Here is an 18,065-nt window from a genome sequence, read left to right as displayed (position 1 = left end):
CAAAGATAATTGTTCCTAAATTTACCTTGAAAGATTGAGCAGTTGGAGTGATAGGCATACTAGCCCTAATTTTGGTAGGTAAGATTTTTTTTTGGAAGTATAGGTATACCCCCCCCCCCCCCACGGATTAGGATTTCCATGATTTTGGAAATTAGGTTTTTTTCCTCAATATCTCTGAGGATTAGTCTAACCCCCGCACTTTCAATTTGCTTCCGACGCCAGTGACATGTATGAGATTAGGAAGAATAAATATAAAATAGGTAAGATTTCTTCACCAGGCAAAAACTAACTACATTGTACATGTTCAGAGTCAGATCTTGGGAAGCTAGGCGAAGATAACGAGCTACTGAATTATATACATGTAGTATACATGCAAGTCTCGTGGTCATTTTTCCAGAGAAAGATGGCTTGATTAGAAAGGTCTAAAATCGATACAAAACTGGGAAACAAAATAATTACAGGTATGATAAGCGGCCATTAGTGAATATCTTGCATACCTTGGATACCAGTATGTCAATTAACCGAAATTTTAAAAAAAAATTAAATCTATAAACATTTTTTAAATTCACGATTTGAGCTGAAATTTTTCATTTTTTTTTTCATTTTTGATATATATAATGCTTCATTATAGGGTGTTAGCAATGGTCAACCAAAAATTGATTGTCAAATGTATCGACCTATTTATGCCAACTTTGATATTACAATTGCCATTATTAATGTTGAGATTGTTCAAACTGGATTTTTTAAAGATTTTTAAAGATAAAATTTAGGAATATTTGCTTAATAACTAGTCAACTCTCTCGCAGAGCTATATATAAACGATGTGACATTAAATCAACAGGTTAAACGGAATGCACGTGATCTTAGTTGTGGTCAAAGAACGATTACGAAACAACAAGTTCGATCGTTTAGCGATGAAGGTTCTTGCTTTGTCAAAAGGTACGTATAATTGACCAGATGCTAGTTTCACAAGAACAAACCCTGCATCTGATATGAAGCGCAATGACGTCTCCTTACAGAATGACAATGGCAGTGGCAGGCCATGCAGTTAAAATACGCAATCGTTATAAAATTTGTTTTTTTTAAATTCATAATTGGTATGTATGTGCGGACTCTCAGTCAAAAGCAGCAACAAGACACCAGTTTTGTAACATAGCGGAAAAGTTGCTGCTTTATTACAGAACTATACTTAATTAAAACCACACGATTTCTCGATATAGACACAATTAATCGTATTGATTTAAGAACAGGTTGTGCTCGCATGCATCACCTATGTTATATGAAAAGGGACATGAATATCTATTAGCTTACATAAACGTTTATGAATGATGTAGTGACAATTGAACACGTTTTTTTTTGTAATAACAAAAACTGATATCGTATTTTGTCTATATGAAACACCCTCCTGCGATCAATTAGTTTTTAGCAATAATGAATACATAATTCATGAATAACCGTGATACTTTTTAACATAAAAGAACTTTATTGCCAGCATGCGCAGATCCATGCAGAAGGGGGGGGGGTATTGGAAAATTCAAACTTCCTAAATTTACATAGTAAAATACCAAAATATGCCTCGGACCCCCCCCCCCCCCCCCCCCTTCCCAACAAACTGTAATATCCCTCGAAACCCCGCCTTCCCCCATCCCGAGGAAAATATTTCTGGATCTACGCATGACCAGCGTCTAGTTAATAAAAAATTCGCTAAGAGTGAGGGCAAACTTTAAAACACAACAAGATCGTTACAGAAATGAATACTTGTAAATGATGCAATGAGATTAAAATCCGAATACTAGTTACAGAAAGGATATTTTCATGAAAACCGCGTAAAGTACACTCGATCACGGGATCCTATCCTGTAATTAAATTAACGCCCAATAATACAAGGGACGTATCGATTTTTTTTTAAATCACAGTACGCACAGTAATGCATCCCATTTCATTAAGTGTAGTTTAGGTGTTCAGATGTTTTATTGAACATGATCAAAAGCTGATCAAAAGATGTTAGTTTGATAAAAAATTAATTAACTGTCTATTTTTGGATGAACACAGATATACATAAAGCAACATTAAATAAAGACCAGTTGTTAGTACTGAGCTCTGAAAGGATGCCTACAATCTTAGCCCACAATTTTACCTAACATACAGAAAGGATTCAATGAATACATCACCTATCGCTCGTGAGCGGATATACATATTATGTCGGAATATTATGATTAATCAGCTAATGATATGACTACCGGCTATTTCTCAATCTAAGGCTATATCTAACCATTTGTCACAATTTAACCCCTTATCTCGTCTTGAGATTTCGATGATTCAGCTTCAAACGTAGAAAAAGTTCAAAATATTTTTAATTATGTACAGAATTGTTTGAAGCGCCAAAGATATTACACAGGATTAATCAAACTGTCAGAATCCGCCTCTCTCGACCAACGGCATCTGTGACTGACGAGTTTTGCGAACATAAAGGTCGAGATTCTGCGAGATTTGAGGGCGTTCCGTCCATTTCATTGCTGCTATTGATTAGGTCGTTGAAATGATCGTTTTCAACTGTGAAATCACGAATCGATTCTTCCTCGGTGATTTTATAACGTCTCAAACGAGACATCCTCGCTTTCAGATGAAAATGATTGGAAGATAAATCGCGAATCAATCTTTCCCGATTTCGGAGGTCTCGAACAACTAGAAAGCAAAAGACAGGGGTTAGAAGAGGATGACTCCAGGCAAACACGGTCAAAGCCTTATACAAAACCTTGGGTTCAGAGAACTGGAAATCGACAATCGTAAGCAAGAAAAGTGGGTACCAAAACAACGCGAAGGAGGTAACCAAGGAAATATAGACGAGAATTCGCCTGGAATGAAATTGATAATGAGCTTGGTTATCGGTGATTTGATCAAGAGCCGAATGGAAATGAATGTCTTGACTCAGCGATTTATGCAAAGCGTCCCATTTTGATCGCTTTGCCAGAAATGATATTCTTCTGTAGGAACAATAGAATATTTTGAAAGATAACACGATCGCACAAGTCACTAGTCCAATCCATAAAATATGCAACACATAACTCTCCGGCTTCCCGTACACAAACATGCACGCATGAACATCATCGATGTAGTAGGTATTGGCAGGTATTAGAGAAACTCCTAAATTCAAAAGGAAACTAGTAAACCACACGAATACGACTCCAAATATGACGCAGCTCAAATCTCCGGCCTCCTGATTGGTTGAAAATGCAGCATATTCCTCGTTGACGACTAAAGCGAGAAGGTTATACGCAGACGTTGTTGTAATGAGAACATAAGACGACCCGACTAATCTACAAAATGGAACACTCTGATCGAAAATGGTGTTCCATCCGTACGGAAAACAGTACAAAGATTTCAAAAAGTCTAGGAAGCAATGGTGGCCAAATATCGCCAGGGAGACGGTTCTACACTTGGTTATACAAATCAGTACAATGACGCAGATGAAATTCCCAACAGCGCCCAGTAGTCCCAGACTGATAACCACACCGCCTTCCCAGTGTATCTTGTTGAGCTCTTCTTCACCATTGTCACTGTCCTGGCGGAATCTGTGAGAGGTAACACCGATGCTAAGGTTACTGTTAACTGATATGTTAGACGACATTCTCACATTTCCTTCACGTCCATCTCCTTGACATCAAGACCGAAGAAATATTTTTTTTCTTTTGCAAGCAATTTCTTTGCGTCTGTGATTTTTTTTATTTGGTCTGTTGTGGAATTGAGCTATCTTAAGAATCAAATTATGCAAATTTTGTGCTATCTAATTCATGGGCAAATTCACCGATGCCAATGCTTAATCAATGGCGATTAGTACACTGGAAATGATGCATTGCCCCCAAAAAGTTCAATTCCACATTTCCATCGAGAGCTGTAATCAGCTTGTACATCAATTTGCATTTCATCTCTCAACTGTCACAATCAATGTATTTGAAGATTATTTTGATAATAGGTGATCATCAGGGACAATTTGTCCCGTAAAAATCACATCAACTCAGCAAGCAGCCAATTTTTCAAAATGACTATTAGAGATCTTAAGCTACAATTTGAACAAAAGAACACTGTGTTTAAGCGATGTACGTCAACGAGGCTGGGTGATGAAACAAATCACCCACTTGGTCTTCTTCCATTTTTGAAATGACTTGTATTTTGTAAACTGCTATATATTTAGCATATTTAGGGGGAAACGTTCATATATTTTGGCCAACCAACCGATGATAGAATAAGTATCAATGTTCCTTTCTACTTTAAAATATCTTGATATCATACATGTACTTTGCTTAGGGTGGTATGGGACGCTTCCATATTGTGACATACTGTTTACCGAAATAAACAATAAAATCATGTGAAACTCTATAAAAATTTTCTTTCCTGAAATAGAATACTATAAAAGCGTAGCGCAGCGCGGTAGATGGTTCGTTCGATGAATCTGTAAGTCATGAGCTCGAATTCCGCTGAAGTATTAGAACTTTTACCTTTCCTAAAATTTTTAAAACGTATGCATGGCTAAATGTTGTAAAATTTGAAAATTCTAAACCGGTGAAAGTATTTTAGTTATGATGTACTTTAATCCATACTTATATCGACAGATCGATGCCCATTACCACCATAACTCTTAGGCAATTGTTTGACAGATGCATTAAGTCCAGTTGGAACAGTTTAAGATGGCTGGGTGATCAACAATTTACCGAACTCAAATTAGACACGATTTTGGTAGCTAATAATTATTATTTAATAGACAAAAATTTAAAATATTTCAGATCAAAATTTTTAAATTTTCTTTGGATCGTTAAGGAGGTGCCTTATATCTCATGTAAAGTTTCGACACTAGTGTAGTGATCTTTAAACAAAATAATTAAAAAAGAGAATGAAATTTCGAGCTAGACTAGAGAATTCTTGGATGCCTTTTTAAAATTTGATAATATAATAATAAGTAGGCGAATATATTTTCAGGTCTTAGTGAAATATTTGTCGTTTTAAGTAATCATAAGATATATTAAAGAATGAGTAAAACATTGACCAATTAAAAATTACCAAACAAACAAACAAACAATACCAAAAACCACCCCAAAAGTTAAAATCAAGAACAAACCAAGGAATTTTGTCGAGCCTATATATTACTATCACTTGATGAGTAATTGTGAAATAGGAATCCAATGAAGGCCATGAATATTAAATGGGCACAATATCGTTCTTTAAATTAGTCACCTTAATTTAGTCCTCTTGATAAAATGATTCGAGAAAATTAACCCCTTGTTTTAGTACGTTCATCCCTTTTATTCTGCCAAGAGGTTTATAACCGGGATGCCATCCCTAACAACTGAAACTTTTTCATAGCTGGTCTGTATAAAATGTTGTGTAAATAAAAGAAGGATATGCCCTTTTGCCCCCCTTTCAAAATTATTTTGTTTGCTTTTACTCCCCCCAATAATTATATAAAGCATGTTGCGTAAAATACTAACATCAATTAGTGCAATAGTACTGTTCGCCTCTACAGGTTTAAACCCCTATATATTATGTAAACGCTTAGTCATAGAGGCTTTTACACGTAGCAAACTACAATTGTCACCAAGCTTATACAGGTACTAAGGTACTTAGATTGTAGAAGATTAAAGAAGTAAATAAGTAGATGAGCTGTTTTCATTACAAAATAGCTTCATCATTAATTTTGTTATACAACATCCCAAACCCCTTCCCGTTCCAAACCAAACACCCGATCTTAATTAACACCGTGTATAACTGGAGGTGTGGATATTGATTCGATGATTATAGAGATGATAAAAACAGTGTTGGGCTGTTACGTGTACGTACAGTCAATATTCGACGCCCCGGCTATCACTGCAATCACAGTTTCATATGGGCAGGCGAGATTTTCTTTTAATTCATAACGGTTAATGGTAAAGTAAGATATCAAATACGAGATAACAGACACAAAACAAGCTCACGTCCCCTCTATTAACCTACGTGCAAAACAATCTATAATTCTATTTTGCATGTCTACAAGAGTTACAGAATATATTATTGTTTAAATCATGCAGATGGATACGTTGAAACCAAGCATGTGTGACGTTAAAGTAAGGGATAATTTCCTCTCAAGCCTAAACAACCCTGGCCCCTGTCTTGGGTAAATCTAGCGGTTAGCGCTCAAGTAACTCGCAACGTACGTTGTTGAAAAGAAACCTATGAACGTATATTGGACAAAATACTATTAGTTGAGGATGTTTTATTAAACAATCAGTAAAAAATCAATCAATGAAAGAAAGCAAAAAGATTTTTTAGCCAAAATAAAACAACCCTGAAAAAAATCCTACACATCATTTGAATCTTAATAGATTCCCTAGAATCTGTATTCAAACAACTCTGGGCACCACATGAGAGATATTGTTTCATTTATCGCATTATCACCGTTGTGAGATCGGTTTGTCCTGTATGTATGGTGGCATATCTCTGCCCCTTGTGTGCAAGTTATTTTTCTATTATTTATGTCGACATGCAAGATAAAGATGTTGACATGCAAGATAGTTATGTCAACATGCAACATAATTATGTTGACAAGCAAGAAAACTGCAACCAAATAAGAGTTATAAAAAATCTCAAGTATCGCCAACATGTGACATCCAAGATGCTAGATACGCTACCTATTGATGTCAACATGCAACTTATTTATGTTAACATGCAACTTCTTTATGTCGACTTGCAACTTATTTATGTCGACATGCAACTTAGTTATGTTAACATGCAAGATAAATATGTCGACATGCAACATATATATGTCGACATGCAACTTAGTTATGCAGACATACAACTTATAAGTTGCATGTCAACATATTTATCCCACATGTAAACCTAACTAAGTTGCATGCCAACATATTTATCTCGCATGTCAACATACTTAAGTTGCATGTTGACATAAATAAGTTGCATGTCGACATAAATAAGTTGCATGTCGACATAAATAAGTTGCATGTCAGCATACTTATCCTGCATGTTAACATGAATAAGTTGCATGTCGACATAAAGAGGTAGCATCTAGCATCTTGGATGTCACAGGTGGGCGATATTTGAGATTTTGTTTAATTCTTATCTGATTGCAATTTTCTTGCATGTCAACATAGTTATGTTGCATGTTGACATAATTATCTTGCATGTCAACATATTTATCTTGCATGTCGACATATTTGATAGAAAAATAACTTGCACACAAGGGGCAGAGATATGCCACCATATGTATGAGACAGTAGTGTGAGAAAAGTACATTTTAAATAAACGTTGTCTACTGTAGTGTAATGCAAAAAGATAGATTAATATCATCCATAAGTAATTGTTTTGCTTCATTAATTACAATTAACATATAAAAAAAAAATTGTCGTATGCTCTGATTTTGACTTGCACTATTTGAAGCATGCAAAGGGATAAACTAAAAGTAATGTTTTGAACATCATAACAAAAAGTTGTCAGGCATCGTTTTTTAATGCAAGCTAATGCGAGAAAAATAATATTTTATTATATACTTGTGTAGGGTAGTGAACATCAACATCGGGGCCAAGATTCACGGTCGGCAAAGCCTAGCTCGTCCTAGACCGTGAATCTTGTCCCCTCGGTGGAATTTTACCATTCCATACTCGTAATAATGAACGATTCTATTAATATTGTAATCCTCCATTATCTTAGTTTGATTTATTTTTACTTAATATGATCCGAAGGATATTTCAACAAAAAGGTCGACAGTATTATTAAATAATAAAACAACTCTACATTCACAGAATAATAATTATGATTTTACGGAGCGACAAAAACATTACGGTTCCAAGAATCCAACAATACTATAATAACCATTAATTAATTGTAGCTAGTACAGATAAATAGGCACCATTTTGAAGCGTGACTAAAAATTAATTTTTATTATATATAATGAAACAAATTACAGATAAATTTTTTCAGGAACAGTTTCCAACAAAATGTTTTATAGTAATCAAGGCTGGAGTAAAAATCATCCCCACGCACGGAATGAGGGATACAAGAAACATTGCTGGTTTGCTGACATTACAAAAATGACAGCTCCAGTTTGCAAATTCTGCCCCCAGCCAAGGCAACCAAAACAAAAAATGTACAAAAACGTTCACATAAAACTTTCGTATCATCGAGCAGTCAGCTTCCGTTTCAGGAGTGTCATAGCTGTAACTGTCCTCTTCAGACCCGGCTTCTAAATCATCACACGATGACGTCATCATTCCACAATGACGCAAACGCTTTTGCATTTCCCGGAACTGTATTAGTTTTGCTTCAAGATGTTTGTCTGTCTCTTCCTTGTCATTTCCATGCTGCTTGATTTCTGTGTTTTCATTTCCCGCTATATATTCTAATTCTATGTCATTTGAATCTTGGTCTCTGATATGCGATAACTCCCCACGTGTATCTGTGGCTTCTGTAAACCCCGCATTGGGACCATTTTCCGAAATTTGCATATTGGCCTTTTCTTGATTCTGTTGAATGGACAGAAAGATGTGTTTTGTAAATGGATGACAAACGACGATTAAGAAACCCGGCAGTAAAACACCCGTTATTGCTGTACAAAGAAGCAGATAATTGTTCAAGGAATCGGACTTTGCCAGACCAAAGCTGTCATATGAATCCGTGGCATTTGTCAGATCCTCTGTATTAGTAGCTCTGATTATGATTTGCGGGAACATAAAACATAGAGAGGTCACAAACACACTCAGAAACACGAGAGCATGGGCCTTTATCTTCGAAAGTTGTCGAATTTTCATGTGTTCGGAAAATATCACAAACAGGAAAGCCACGGAATGAAACTGCAGAGAAAACGGTGTCTCTAACTCCATCCAAATATCTTCAACGATATGTAAATCTTGTAAACCCAATGAATGAAATCCTATTCCAATGGGTAGAATAAACAAACAATGAAGATAATTCGCAAGTGCACAGTTCAAAATCCATGTGGATATATTTGTGTTAGATGCCACAGGTTCTTTGCCCAAAAGCCTCAGTGAAATAGAGGAAGAAATCACCACCGCAACGAAAACCACAACAGAAATAATTCCAGGAAAGGCATCCATTTTCAATGCATCACTTGAATTCAATATTCCATGAGAATAAATAGCTGAACTGTTCAATCAGTTGGAAACTTCGTGAGAGTGCTCTCTTTTATGATATTCAAGCTGGGTTAGGAACAGATGGTGAAATCGATCGTCTATACTTTGCGTTTGTTTATCTTAGGAGGCAGTCAGATGGACAACATTTTAAAGCAAGCTGAATGATTGACGTATTTCAAACAAGGAGTTATTAATGGTGTCGTATTTATCCAAAGAAAAAAGATTTTGTAACCAATATTGTAAAAAACAATCCTATTATCCTATTATCCGGTTGTTGTTGTGCCCTATGTAATAACCAATTAAAAACCGATACAAACATTTTATTATTATTTTTAATTTTGAGCGCAATGAACTAGCCCACCCTTAATGTTAATCATTATAACATATCAAGCAACTTTGCAATTTAAAATATACATTTGTTATATCCAAGTACGTACGCACACGCAACCTAATATGGGAAATGACGAAAACGCGTGGGCGGTATTACAAAATTGGTTATATAAATCTCTGTCTCTCTCTGTCTCTCTCTCTCTCTCTCTCTCTGACGATAATACTTTATTTCATTTAAAAATATTTCATAAGATTATTGAGAACTCGTAGGTGTTGCGAGAACTTGCAAGAACGAAAACATACAACTTAACTCTGCATTGAAGCAATCACTAATGATACTGTATCCACTATTGAAATGATGTTGCATTTAAGGTCAACGTTCTGTGTAAAAATTCACACCAAATGCAAGAAAAGTACTTTGTTTAACATTAGTAACATAAAACTCAACCATTATTGATACAGTTAGGTATGAAATTGTTCTGTTCTAAATTTTGGTATTTTGTATGCATTTCTGTTTGTTCCTCTGTTGACCAAAACAAGTACTGAGTATTACAAAGATTGGTTTTTGTTTTGTTTTTCCACTTCTTGTTGTTTAATAATTTTAAGGTTTGATCTATTAAGCATATATTTATGACATAACTTCTCATAAGCCTGCACACGCAGCTACTACATGTACAAGTTTAATTGATAAAAGATCATTTGGCATTGAACAGTATAAATACCTTACAATAAATAATTTAAGATGATACTTTTAGATTAAACTTTATGTAATAAGTAAAAGAATTGAAAACCAAACTTTGAATAATTGATTTTATTTATTTTTTCAGCTACACTAAACAAAGAAATAGAAAGGGGCGTGCAAAATATGTTTGTTATCATAAGTTAATCATCGCGTTTTATCATACATGATCGTTTTATCAACTGTATGATTGATCACATGTAGTAAACTATTCTTTTATAATTTTGAGTTGCATCAAAATTGTATGATTTGTGGTCAATTGTATCATAAACGATCAAATTTTATCAACTAATGAAATTAACATTAAACGCCAACTGTCTACTTATTTTGCGTTTTTATTTCATTTCATATTTGAGCATAAATTATGAGTCGTTATGATTTTTTTCATTAATGGGCGGCTATGTAGTTCGCTAATGATAAAATTACCATTATGGTCTAGGATTTTGACCACGTATGCGCATTACAGGATACTGTGACATTAGAGGTAACTACACTGAATGTTCCATCTATTAATGTATGTTATTATACTTTCATGTTAAGTACTGAAATCTGATTGGTTTATACGTAGTAAATAATCCGTTCTATTACCATCAGCGTTAGCATCACTCTTGGCAACGGGTAACACAACGAATTGTTACATGCGCGTAAATTATACGCGTACGGTTCGCCGTAGAATTCACGTCATTTCTATATAAAAGCAGTAATTTAAAACATTCAGTATAATAAAAGGAATAGTGTCATTTTGGGAGGATAACAGTTGAAATTGACACCCCTCGAAAACCATTGTCAACCTCCGCTTCGCGTCGGTTGACAATGGTTTTCTCGGGGTGTCAATTTCAACAGTTACCCTCCCAAACAGGCACTATTTATATAATGCCACATTCCCTGTTGTTTTTTCGTTTACGTTTTTCCTTTGTCCAAAGGCATCCACGACTGCAGTCTTAGACCTTTTTACATCATTGCATTCAATATCTCTATTACCTTGGAAAAGGAAAGGTCATATCTGTGCTTGTGCTGCAAACGTGTTCTAAATACTTTTAGTGTGTCTTCTTGCTGTGTATGTTTAAGGAATGAAAAGACTTTATACTATGTATAAAAATGATGTTATTAAAGACAAAGACACAAAAATATAGATACGTATACATGCATACATTTGTATCCATCGAGTTATTTTCCCGTCTCCGTTGGCTCATATTTCAACATTTTAATATCCTGAGGATTACATATTAAGCATGTCAGATTGCACTATTCACGTTTTAATTTTCTCACGCAAACAACTATCATCTTCAATTTCTTTAGACATTGTCTTTTCTCTTTTGTTGATTGCAAAGTCATAATTATAATATTCAGCTGAAATTTATTATTTTCATAAAGATTAAAGCATTATTTTCAAAGCTCTTTGAAATTGTTTGCAAATGAACAAAATACCAAAAAATAATAAAAATAAAAATTGCCTCAGTGTATAGTGTGGAACCTCGTATTGTTATGAACAACATTTTCATTTCTATACAAAAAACACTAACCCCCACCCCTCCCTTTGAATAGAAGTATGGCAAAATAGAATCTAAACCTAAGAAAGGAGATGAAGGGAAGTAACTCTAGAATAATTTTTAAACAAAACCACGAAAAAGATGCAATTTTGTACTTAAGATGCGCGTAAAGCACATTTACGAGCGTTCTTTATAAAATCAACATTGTATTTCTCGAATCTTATCGATGACCTAAAGCCTATAAATGTTATTTGTTTACAGGTACTCAATCAAATTGACAAATATGCATGCAAGTGTTAGAAGCTGATTGTTTTGTGACCGTTCTGTACATCTCATTGATAAAGCTGAATGCAATTGTGCTGAAATCACGTTACGCATTCAAAATCATTTACATAATGTTAGAACCCTTATGTTTCTTGTTGATGTGTTTCATCAGATGGCATAAAAATCCATATTCGGCAAAAGGTACTAGTATTTAATTAGTAATGATTTAGTTAACAAGTGGCGTTACTAATAATTTTAGTGATTTTTCTTGATAAAAAGAAATTTCTAAGGATTGATCGATTTTGTTATATAGTTTCTCTTGTCTTTCATGCAGAATATATACTAGGAAAGACACAGGTAAACGTGAATATAACGTATCTATAATTTTACAGACAGTTTGATATCAATCAATGATTGCTTTTCTAAAATCATAATTGTATAGATTTTTCTTGGAAATCATTTGGAAACGATACCCTTAAGAATTTGCTTTCATACTTACAAAATTTCATCAAATTGATGTTTTAGTAGTTAATATTACAGCAAATGTCTGATATATTAATTTTTTATTCATCAGACGACAAAGCTTAAAGGATGAATATTTTGAACAGGAGATTTTGGAAGTTTCTGTTCTTTTTCGAGAGATAATCATGTATCAAACTGTATCTATGTCCAATTTCGTTGCCTTTAATGAAGTACAAAGCAAAATCTTACAAAGTGTTATTAAAAAGCCGAATGGTTGAAAAAATACCCAGTTTGAACTTTTCTTCTCAGGGAAATTAATATAATCTAAAAACGGCCACAAATAGCTTGTCTAAACATTAATTAATAAAGTGAACATAGTATTTTGTTGTTCTTAGTACTGCTAATGTTGTATGAACCGTAATGTTGTCCATAATATTTTTATGTGCAAAAAAGAGCAAAGACATATGTCTAAAGATCTAGTGTTTTACTCTTTTGTTTTAAATGAATAACTGCTTTTTTAAACGTAAAAAAACCCCTCGCCGTAGACCATAAAAACTTATTGTCTATTGATTAAAAAATGTGCAAAAACGTAGAAAAATCCGCGTCGTCATATTTCTTTTTTGAAAAATAAGTATTATTTGAAAGCTATTGTTAATGAAAACATTTACTTCATAAGCTAATAACTCAAAATTTGGTACCCATAATAGTTCTCGTTAAACGATTGTTACATTTCAAATATGTTGTTGTTGACTTTGCAAGGAAGTTTATGGAAAATTTTCATATGAATACCAATTCTGTATAACCTATAATACAATATCAAACAATATGAGACTTACTGCCTATGCCGCACCAATTTGATTTCTTGGTCTAAGAATTCTAGGCAAAAAAAATAATAATAATGGGGCGAGCAGGCGATTTACTAATTTTAAAATCAAAAACGGAAATTTGAAAATTTTGGGGCGACATAAAAAATATGGAGGCGAGTGATTACATTTTATTTCAAAATGATATTTTTTCCTTTGAAATACATGTAAAAAGCTGTGAAAAGTTTGTAACCGTATTCGCCATTGTATCAGACCCCTCCTGATCGCTAATTCTATTTACACATGCTGGCATTATTTACTTGTAAATCTTGCTGACAATCTACTGGGAGATTTTTAATTTGGTATGATCAATGTATAAAAAAGCGCAATCATGACTAAGAAAAAATAAAATTACCAAAAATGGAGTGGGAAACGGAGCGAAAATTTCCAGGTGCGGGTTTCTTTTTTAATATTTTTTTTTGAAAAGCCCTTTGGCACGTGCGCGCGGACCCGGCGACTAAGAAATCAAATTGATGTGCCTATAATTAGAAATCAAAATATATTAATTGCTATTTAGGAAACTCTACCACCATTAACAGAGTATGTGTTTTTATCTTGATTTATATACATACGGGAGAAAATGCACTTTGTGTCATCCTCTGAAAGGGAGAAGGAGTGCAAAAATCAATTCAAATTGTTTTTTTGCTAGCAGGTATTTGACACATAAAAGATACCATACGCTGTTCAGAAGCTGGGTATTTAAATAAACTAAAACAGAGTATCTGATAAGATTTATAACATTCTTTGAATGCACATGGCTCATTGGTCATAGTTATTTTGCCATTTGGCCATTTGACAAAGGTCGCTAGTTTAAGCCTCGATTTGGTCACTTAATGTATGGTGAGTCCTTAGACGAGGTACTTTATCTTCATTGTGTTAGTCTATCTAGTTGCAATATTGAGTTATAAGGTAAACCAACTGATGTCCCATCCAGGGGAAGTCGGTGACTCTTTCGCATAATATCACGGAAACCACTTGTAAGATCCGGTGTTGTATAGCAGTTTTCCCCCATAGTAGCTTTTCCCCCCCGGAAAACCTACTATATAGTAGCCTTTCCCCCCGGGGGGAAAAGCTACTATATAGTAGCTTTTCCCCATGGCAGGGTTTCTCCCTCACGTTTTTGGTTCAGATTTTATAAAAAATATTTATGGAAATCCAGTAAGGATTAAAATCAATGTTTCTAAACTCCCAGATTGCATACATGTATATCTGCATTCATCTGTACAGGTTAAGTTTCGTTTTGCCAATTTATTACTTTTATAGACAATGCTGAAAGTTGAACATGTGTGTAATGGAATTACACATAGAACTTAATTAAGATAATTTATTGAAAAAAGTTTTACAAGTTATACACTTATTTGCATAATTCTGTGTTCTGAAATTGTATTAAGCGAGAATGTTTTAAGAATTTCTTGATAAATTTATCAGACTGTTTGTTTGTGAAAATTTCATCCAGGCTAAACCTCTGTTTGAGAGAAATTTTGTTTCCGATGTTTCAGAGCCCGATTTTTAAAATCCTGTTATAATAATTATAGTGCATATTCTTTAGGGTCCAATGTCTCATAAACTAGATATGGCCATATCACCATATTTTTATAGTGGCAGTGGTTTACCACTTGAAGATGACTCTGAAAATTTCAGCTCTCGGGGTAGGGGCCCTTGATGTTTCAGGGCCCGATGATTAAAACCCCATTATAATGATTGAATGAAGTGTTCTATAAGTGGGGACCCGAATCTCAAATTCTAGAGATGACCAATTAACCATATTTTCACAGTGATAGTGGTATACCACTTGTAGATGACAGCAAAAATTTAAGCCCCCATGCAGGGTAGGAGCCTTTGTTGTTTTCGAGCCCGATGTTTGAAATCCAATTACATGTATAAAGAATATGTATTTTTTAGGGCCCCATATCTCAAAAACTATAGATGACCACATGAACATATTTTTACGGTCATTTAAAAGTAAAAACATCATTTAAAAATACACAATCACTCATATATTTCTTTATCAAAATGATTGAAAATAACGTTTGATTCTGCTGCTTTTTTTTTTAAATTTACGAACAAAATTTTTTAAAAAGGTACGCGGGTAAAATTCATTATTCTTCAAAACATTTAATCAATTCATAAGATGACTAATGATATAATAAATAATAAGATAAATAAATCAATGAACTTTTATTCATAAAAGGAGAAACCGAAAATCAAAAATAAATAACCAACCTAAGCGCATATACGACTTTTTTACTTGTTAGTTGATTAGAAGAACAAGCTTATATTTAAAAAAAAAGTCAGCTCATCACAATATATGTGTTGGTTGTTTTGTTTTTTTTTTGTTTTGTTTTTTTTAATTACCCTTGTTTAATTGTTCGAAGAAATAATATGGTACACAAGTAAATCTTTATTGCAAAAATATGAAACAATTTGTATATTTTGTTTTAGGTAATTGAATCGTATACCTTGATTTATATAGCATTGTTTTCAAAATCGTATATTTATAAATCCCGTTGCAAACTTAAAAGTGAAAAAAATTAGCAAATAGTGAGTGACAATATAAACATTAAGTAAGTTCAGGCTCCATTTCACATTTTCCAAAGTAACCAGCAAAGATACCGACATTGTTCTGGTTGTGAAGACATTTCATTGTTTTTTTTAAATGTTAACATCATAATATCTCATGTTTCGTAGAAATGTGCTGAAAAATATGAATATGCGTCACTTAATAGCGAAATGGTAAACACTAACTTTACACATGCTTTTAATACATAATTGAAATACCCCTTAACCATGATTTAGAACCCCATCAATCAAAGTGAAACATAAACATTTCAGTTTCTCATCATATCATTGCATCCTGTCTCCCGTTTGATATTTAGGAGAAGAAATATATAATTGTTTTTAAGATCGTCAATTCTAACGGTATTAATTTAAAATTGATAGCCTTTTGGACGAAGGGAGTATTTTTATACATTTCCACTTTTTATTCCATTCCTCTACAAAATTAAGTCAAGATTGGTCAGTTAGTTCCCTGAGAGAAGCTTATACATTGATGGTAATACATTGGAAAATTAAATTTCCGAACCGGCGTATTTTCACTCAAATGTGTTCTGACGTGTTCATAACGTCGAAGTCAAAACTGTAGATTAGCATCGATTAGATGAAAAAGATTCGAGGTATTCCGAAATCCGTGTAAACGGTGTTCCAAAATGGGGTGAGAACAGGTGAAATAAACGATGATGACACATGCATGTTATGAAGGCGCATGCCTTAGTTCATATTTGGGGTTGAAAAACCATGTATTTTATTCCATGTATTAATAAATGCCATAATTATCCCTTTTTGTGAGAAATTAATATCATATCAGTTATTGCAAATTATTGTCACGAATGGTCCGCTATAAACATGGCCGGAAAGTATAAATGGGGGAAAATCCACTATATAGTAGGCTTTACGTGGGGGTAATCTTGTTATAAAAAGGGGGAAAGCCCACTATATAGTCAGCTTTCCGTGGGGGAAAAACTGCTATATAGCCATTTTTCCGGGGGGATGAACTGCTATATAGCCATTTTTCCGGGGGGAAAGATGGCTAGGGGGAAAAGGCACTATATAACACCGGCCCTTTGCGCCTTCATTGTTCGGAAAAGGATTTTACTTAACTTCGAACGAAACTAGAGAAATATCAGTCTTCCTCCTTTTGTTTATTAACAACATAGCTTTGCATTCCATAGGTGTATGATTATTTACAACAAACAAATCGAATGTACTTTTTGCAAATTTTATTTACACATTAAGCAATAAAAATATCGAAACAGCAATACATGTATGATACCATAAATAATAACGTATACAAAATTACGTGAAACAAGAAGCCCATGGTCCACATCGCTCACCTGAGTAACATCGGCCATAGCTCTAATAAAAGTAGGTAACTCTACACAAATCAGTTAAATAAAGTCAAATTGAAAAATTAAAGCCAGTGTTGTTTCAGTGGTTGTTGTAGCAATAATTAAGATTCGGGATGATTTAACACATGACAATACTAAAATTTGTAGCGTTACAGTTATAAATAAGAATATTCTAAAAGATTTTAGCACACACATTCCTCTTCTGATGTTTGAAATATTCCTGAGACCCATTATAAGTTTTGATGTGATGGAGGTCATGATTTAAACCACACTCTATACTCTTATGTAATACTTTGGGGTTCAAGTCCAAAAGTCACATTTTTGAATCTTCACTATATACTAGTAATCTAGAATGCTTGCAACGTTGATTATTGCATATTGTAGCACTGAATAGGGTGTTAAAAATTGATACATTTTTATACAACTGTTTCATTTTCATAAACTTTTCCAACTTTGGGTCCCAAAACTGTCAAGGGATCACAGTTTGAGAAACTAAGAATCAAATGTACAGATTATTTTAACCTCTTGTTATTTTGCAAAGATTTCCCTGAATTTTTATAATGCTTCAAAACTGTGTAATAAAAAGAATTATATTGTTTAAAATTATCGCCTTTTTTTTTAAATATTTCCAACCGTGTATGAAGACAAATGAGATGAAATAAAAACAATGAAATATTCATTGCGAATAACTCTCCGCAAATGGTTGGCTATTGATAACACTACATGTAATGTTGATAATTCAGCAAAAGGAGAAAATTGTCAAATAAAATTAATTTTGCTTGTAAAGTATTTACCAAAAAAGTGCTCCTAAGAAATTTTTTCAATTTAAGAATCTAAAATAAAGCTACTTACTTTTTATTTAATAAATATAACCGTAAAAG

General features: G+C 33.7%; 1 protein-coding gene across 1 annotated transcript; it reads right to left on the bottom strand.

Annotated features, from left to right (window-relative positions):
• Window positions 1–2,336: 2,336 nt before the first annotated feature.
• Window positions 2,337–3,909, bottom strand: LOC136271769 (uncharacterized). Its single transcript, XM_066072229.1, has one exon. It carries the CDS (start codon window positions 3,626–3,628, stop codon window positions 2,405–2,407), a length of 1,224 nt encoding a protein of 407 aa, XP_065928301.1. The 5' UTR covers window positions 3,629–3,909; the 3' UTR covers window positions 2,337–2,404.
• Between the last annotated feature and the right edge of the window lie 14,156 nt (window positions 3,910–18,065).

This window comes from Magallana gigas, chromosome 9, assembly GCF_963853765.1.
Source record: "Magallana gigas chromosome 9, xbMagGiga1.1, whole genome shotgun sequence".
Taxonomy (NCBI): Eukaryota; Metazoa; Mollusca; class Bivalvia; order Ostreida; family Ostreidae; genus Magallana; species Magallana gigas.
Note: the sequence above shows the minus strand (reverse complement) of the source record. Positions and strands in the feature narration are given on the sequence as shown.